Source organism: Babylonia areolata, chromosome 27, assembly GCF_041734735.1.
Source record: "Babylonia areolata isolate BAREFJ2019XMU chromosome 27, ASM4173473v1, whole genome shotgun sequence".
Taxonomy (NCBI): domain Eukaryota; kingdom Metazoa; phylum Mollusca; class Gastropoda; order Neogastropoda; family Buccinidae; genus Babylonia; species Babylonia areolata.
The window spans coordinates 7,908,860-7,916,069 of NC_134902.1; the positions used below are offsets into that span (position 1 = coordinate 7,908,860).

Sequence of the window (7,210 nt, forward strand, 5' to 3'; positions counted from 1 at the left end):
TTGTGGAGAGAAAAGAAGAAGAGAGGAAGGGAGAGTGCGAGGAAATGACGAGGTGAAGGAAACACCAGATAAAAAGAAAGGGAAAGAACAGTTGGGGTACAGGAGGTTGGAGGACACCTGTACCCAAATACTCAGCCCCTAACAGGACATTTGCCACCCGGACAATAACCACCCGGACTTCTGCCACCGGATTTTTACCACCCGGACATTTGCCAACATAGGACATCTGCCACCCTAGGACATTTGCCACCCGGATTTTTACCACCCGGACTTTTACCAACATAGGACATTTGCCACCCTAGGGCATCTGCCACCCGGATTTTTACCACCCGGACTTTTACCAACATAGGACATTTGCCACCCTAGGACATCTGCCACCCGGATTTTTACCACCCGGACTTTTACCAACATAGGACATTTGCCACCCTAGGACATCTGCCACCCGGGCCTTTCCACTAGGTTTTGCCGATGAAAAAAATCCGACACCTGTACATTTGCCAGCGTTAATCAATCGCCTACAAAGGCTAACTGATATTTCGCCGAGTCATCATCAGCAAACTTTCAAGACCTGGATGGCGACCTAATTAAATCTTCATTTGGACAGTGTTGGTCAGAATCTGTCTTAAACTCGGTTGAAAAATTCACAACAGTTAGATTAATAAATTTTTCAAACGTGGATTTATTGTAAAACTGAACATCAGTAACAATTTGAATCAAGACATTACGGTAGCCGGCATCATACTGTAATGAAACGGACCTGGTAAAACTGGCAGTTTTCATAAAGATCATGATGCTTCTGTAAGAGAGCAAGAAAAGCCAAAGCCTATTAGTGAAATAAAAAAGACTGCTAAGTGAGTGGGCCAACCACCAAAATATTGTCTGTTTCATATAAAAGGACCATTTTGTCAACTCATTCTGTAATGGATTGAGGGGGTGAACACTTTCGATCCCTTACAGAAGGATCCAGAGTATAATTCAATTGCTCAACCAAAGACACCAGTATCATTGTCTACCAAACAAAACAGCTTTTGGCATAAGACAAGTCATTTGTCAAAGTACTCATTTTTTTTTTAATTCTTACATGAGGGCTTTTTAAAAAGGGCACGGCATAATTGTAATTACCGGTACTTGAATACAACAGATGGTTCACACCTGGAATCAACAATTCGGGCTACAGTGACTAATTACATAACCTGGAATCAACACAGAAAAAATACTGTAAATAATTATTTACGACCTAACCCATCGCACACCTGTGACTGAAATCAAAGCGACGGTGACCTGGCACCAATTTGGGCTACAGTGACTAATTACATAACCTGGAATCAACACAGAAAAAATACTGTAAATAATTATTTACGACCTAACCCATCGCACACCTGTGACTGAAATCAAAGCGACGGTGACCTGGCACCAATTCGGGCTACAGTGACTAATTACATAACCTGGAATCAACACAGAAAAAATACTGTAAATAATTATTTACGACCTAACCCATCGCACACCTGTGACTGAAATCAAAGCGACGGTGACCTGGCACCAATTCGGGCTACAGTGACTAATTACATAACCTGGAATCAACACAGAAAAAAAAGCCCATCGCACACCTGTGACTGAAATCAAAGCGACGGTGACCTGGCACCAATTTGGGCTGCAGTGACTAATTACCTAATAAATTTCTTATTAGAACTGTTATTTCAAAATCAGGTAGCAGTGGCATTGTCACAATGGCGTACTTGCCACTTTGGTTTCTTGTGCACCACGCTTCCAGTAGACAAATAGTAGAAGTCATATCTGACATAAAATGCTTTGCCAAACACAAAGGCACCAGTAACACCTTGAGAGTAAAATATTGACAATAGTGACATATTATCATATAGTGGTTCTCCACTTCCTAAATTACAACATGAACTACAGTACTGTAAAGTTGGTCCTACCAAGTTGGTCCTACCCGGATCGCAGCCCGTGCGACCACAGTCGGCTGGGAACGGGATTGGTCATTGACTATGGAAGTTTCAGAGGCACGCCTACATCCGTGTGAACGTAGATGTGCAGGCGTGCCTCTGAAACTTCTAATCGTCCCAGCCAATTGTGGTCGCAGGGGCCACGATCCCGTAAGAGACTTTACTGTAATTGAGCAAAATTAAACACAGTTTCCATTAATTGGGCAAGTCAGGCTGTGCTGGTGGAGAGAGTGTTCTTAAGAATACTAACACAGACTCACTAACACAACAATGTAGGCATTATCTCAGTCAGTTCCAATGAATCAGATACAACAGGCCCTAGCCTCTCAGTTCTTTCATGGCAAGATCAATAGTTAAAATTGTGTGCTATTCCTCTAAGGAATGCGATGATATCTCGGTTGGGGTAGTCTTCCACAATGTTCCTTATGCGCTGCTGGACGTCTCGGTAAACAGCCCTCTGCTGACGAGGATTCTGACCAGCCTGATCTTGGACCATCTCCACATGCGTCAAGGATTCTTCCCTTTTGATTACATCAAGGAATTTCCAGAAATTTGGATGAGAAACCCCGATATCAGCTTGTAGTCGACGATGCCACCCCTCGACGTTGTTATTTGTTCTTGGCAGGTTTTGGAGTGTGCGTTCATGCATGTTCCACCTTTCAATTGCAAACAGTAGGATTCCTTCGACCGTTGCCATTGTTCCTTTCTTCTCCAATGTACGTGGCTTCAAAGTATTGGAGAATAGGTGCAGCATTGGCAGGCAGGTAAACTTGGAGCTCCTCGAAAGATTGGATAACATCATCAGGAGGCACAAATGCTAAGGCAGGAATCATTCTAAGTTGAAGAGCGAATTCAGCGTCTGCCTGGTAGGCATTTGCTAGCCCATGAGCCTGAATCTGAAATGCAAGGTTAACATGAGAGGCGCCCTTTTTGTCATGGGGTGGGGGTGGGGGGGGGCATATGGGACCGCATTTTAACACCTTTTCGGCTATTCAATGCTATTTCACATATCCCGCGATTATACATGGTTAACCATGCTGTAACCAAACCAATCTAACACAATTCCCAAGGCAATAGACATACAGAATATCATCACAATACTGATCAGTAGGTTTCTAGGTTGCTACTTCAAATTTTCTTTGGGTGAATACATGGTCACCCATCGGGTTTCCCGAAGGTCTCCCAGGCACCAAGGCTGACAGCAGAGTATGCTGGGCCAAGGATTAGATTGATAAATCAATATTACTCTTGATAGAAAAAATTAAGAAATCATTTTGACATAGTTAGATCACGGTTACCATGGTTTTACGGTTATCGTGGTTAACCATGGTTACTGTTGTAACATTATTTGACTGGATAATTTAGAAATATTTCTAATAATTTTCAATAGCCCTCACTGAGAGCGTTTTTTTTTTTAATTTCACACTTCACTGAATTGAAGAAAGTGCTAAGCCATGGCCACTTCAATTTTTCAAATAGTATACATGTAATCCAAAAACTGAAGCATCGACAATCACTTGATTTACTTTTTCAATGTCTGTTTCAGACTGTACTCTACACATTTTTATTCATCTGAATGAAAAAAATGACCATTTCTAAGACTCGACCATTGGCCTACATACCTGACGATACACGTTTTGGGTGAGATGGAAGAAGCAGCCCTTTACTTCTATACCGGGGAAGACGTTGGCGAGTGCATTCAGTGCCGCTCTCTCAAAGTCTATCAGTGCTTCCTCTGGATGGAGTCCGTTTCCAGCAAGAGCCGAAACTTCTCGAAGGACATGTTCATATGTATCCTGCCTTTTGTTGGTCAACAACACAAAGACGCAGGGGAAAACTCGTCCATTTGCAGAAAGACTATGTAGCGTGTAGAGCTGGAAAAACTGATCGGGGACAGTCTTAAATGTGCCATCTGCAAACCAAAACTGCGACGCCAATAAGCACTGCTGGCCATCATCGCTCATGAAGATGAGGATCCTCTCCGCGTTTCCTTCACCATTGTCATACCTCAAGAAGAGACCACCTCTGGTGGTAACCTGGTATGCTGGGGGAATTACTATGGCGGCAGCATTCTGGGGTACTGGCAGTCGATTCCCAGCATGTTGTCTATTGCGACGGATATTTCGACGAACGTTCTCAACAGCAACCATTCTCCCACTCGCTGCGTCTGACATATTACGCACACCTTCTGTTATGATTTGCTGTGGCGTTTCCTCCGTATCTTTTGCTCTTTGTGTCATGTTTGCCCGAGTGGCTAACATTTCTGTTCTTGCTGCATCTGCAGCGTGAGTGTGCTCATTGATTTGATCGAGTAATCTGTTGCCCCGCAGATGCAGTTTCGCTTTGCAGTTTGTTCTCCTCCTTAGTTCACATTCCCATGATTCTTTCCCATCTGACAAATCTTTGAGCTTTACATAGCAGAATCCTTCATAAAGAAGTTTTCTGCCGCCTCTGGTTGTTGCGATGAACTCCATAGTTGTGGAAATGCATTCAGCAACTAAAACAATGATGCTCTATAGCACCCGGATTCTTGGAATCACTGTGTGGTCAGGTCTATGTTTCCAAGAATCTGAGCATCATTTCTGGGAATCAGTTCAAGGCATGTGAAGGGCAGGGGACTGCTGTTTCATCGAACCCAGATTTTTCGAATCACTGACATGGAAATGTGTCAGAGAACCAGAGCATCATTTCTTGGAATCAGCGCGACAGAAAAGGCGTGATGTGGGCGGGGGGGGGGGGATGCAGCTTCAAACAAAACATCACATGTTTTGGTGGATGTTTTTGGTAGGATACCCAAAGGAGATGTTTGTTGCTTTATTGATGGCAGTGGAACTACTCTGTTTCCCGATATTCTGAGATTGGCTTTTTAAAATTTTATATGATACTGAATAAAACACACAAAAAGAGACATTAAAACTTTGAAACTTTCGAAGATCCATTTCATGCATCTAAATATCTCTCTATCTTTATCTCTCCTTCCTTCCAGACCCCCTCCCCTCCCTTTTCTCCCCCGCATGTACACACACAAGGGCATGCACATACATTTGTGCACACAGACAATTTCGGTTTTGTAGAGAAGAATGAAAAAAAAGAAAGGAAGAAAGAGAAAGAAAGAAAGAAAGAAAGAAAGAAAGACAGAGAAATAAATAAAGAAAAAAAGACAGAGAAAGAAAGAAAGACAGAGAAAGAAAGAAAGAAAAAAAGACAGAGAAAGATGTGGGGGGGTGGGGGGGGGATGCAGCTTCAAACAAAACATCACTGTCATGAAAATGTTTGCAAGAATTCATTTCAAATTTTCATGGGAAATGTTCAAAGAGGGCAAATGTCATAGATTTGCCAAAATCTACATGGCAAAAATCTGGGTGGTAAACATCCAGAAGGCAACTGTCCGGGTGGCAAACATCCAGGCGGCAAATGTCCTGGGGTGGCACTTGTCCTAGGTTGGCAAAAGTCCGGGTGGTAAACATCCGGGTGGCAAATGTCCTGGGGTGGCACATGTCCTATGTTGGCAAAAGTCCGGGTGGTAAACATCCGGGTGGCAAATGTCCTGGGGTGGCACATGTCCTATGTTGGCAAAAGTCCGGGTGGTAAACATCCGGGTGGCAAATGTCCTAGGGTGGTAAAAATCCGGTGGCAGAAGTCCGGGTGGCAAATGTCCGGGTGGCAAATGTCCTAAAATCACTCAGCCTCCAGTAAATGAAAAAGGAAAGGGACAATGCGGAATAGGAGGTAGGACTACCGCCCTGCCCACACACCCACCACGGGGTTAAAAAAAGGAAATCACAGTGGTGGAACACGATGTTGGGGCCCGTCCACCCACTCACCCACACACCACCAGGTTAGAGAGAAAGGTAAGGTGGTGGAACAGGAGTTTGGAGGACACCCCTATCAACATGTCAACCCACATGTTAAAAAGAAAGGTGGTGGAACAGGAGTTTGGAGGACACCCCTATCCACATGTCAACCCACATGTTTAAAAAGAAAGGTGGTGAGGAGGAGTTTGGAGGACACCCCTATCCACATGTCAACCCACATGTTAAAACAAAGGTGGTGAACAGGAGTTTGGAGGACACCCCTATCCACATGTCAACCCACATGTTAAAACAAAGGTGGTGAACAGGAGTTTGGAGGACACCCCTATCCACATGTCAACCCACATGTTAAAACAAAGGTGGTGAACAGGAGTTTGGAGGACACCCCTATCCACATGTCAACCCACATGTTAAAACAAAGGTGGGGGAAAGTGGAGAGTATGAGGCTGAAGAATACATGAAAACAAAATCAAAGAGAAAGAAATCTGATGTTGAAGTATGTGTTGATGTTGCACTGTGCACTCAACTCCACACCTCTCCCTTTCTATCTATCTATCTTTCTATCTATCTAATTTCCTCCTTGTTTTCGGAAATGAACCCAGCACAAACAGAAAAAGAGACTCGAGGAGAACGGTACCTGTGGTCTTCCAGACGACACACATCCTCCTGTCTGTACGTGCATACTCCAGAGATGACAGCCAGTGTCAGCAGGACACAGTAAGTGTACACCCTCCCCATGTCTGGTCCACACAGGATGGTCACTGGTGCTGTCAGTCCAACTGAAATCTGACCAACACACGAGAGATGGGTGAGTACATCAAGCAACGAGCACGTGACCAACAAAGGCAACGAACGAATGAGTATCACAACAGGATATGATTGAACTGACGAAGAAACGACAGGAAAATGACGGAGACAGTCAGCTCCGCTCGTACAGGCGACGAACACTTGTCATAAAACATTATCACACACACACACACACACACACACACACAGATATGTGTATGTGTGTGTACATATATATATATATATATATATATATATATACAGAGAAAGAGATGAATATGTATTTATATATACATAGAGAGGGAGAGAGATTTCCTTGATATTCTGTTACCTATGAATCATAATGGTATCTATGAAAAAGCTGTTATTCATTTCCTTGTATTTGTGATCCCTCTCTCTCTCTCTCTTTGATTTTTTTCTCTTTTTTTCTCTCTCCTTTTGTAATTCTCACTCTCTGTCAGTGGTCTATGGATATATCTTCCTTTTCCACTTGTTCTTTCTCGATTTAGTACTTTGATTTTTTTTTCTTGCACTTGATGTTTACGTTTGTTTTTGTTGTTGTTGTTGTTGTATTTGTTTCAGCATGACCCGGATTGGGTGGAAAAAAGCATGTGTATTTACTTATCTCATTACCCTGGTAAAATAAAT

The 7,210-nt window shown here is 43.2% G+C and overlaps 1 protein-coding gene across 1 annotated transcript in view; it reads right to left on the reverse strand.

The window, feature by feature from the left end:
* LOC143301577 (uncharacterized) overlaps positions 1–6,655 on the reverse strand; it is a 25,031-nt gene extending 18,376 nt beyond the window's left edge. Inside the window, exon 1 of the mRNA XM_076615958.1 lies at positions 6,414–6,655. Coding sequence (XP_076472073.1) covers positions 6,414–6,514 — 101 coding nt within the window. The 5' untranslated portion in view covers positions 6,515–6,655. The remainder of the gene's footprint in view (positions 1–6,413) is intronic.
* Between the last annotated feature and the right edge of the window lie 555 nt (positions 6,656–7,210).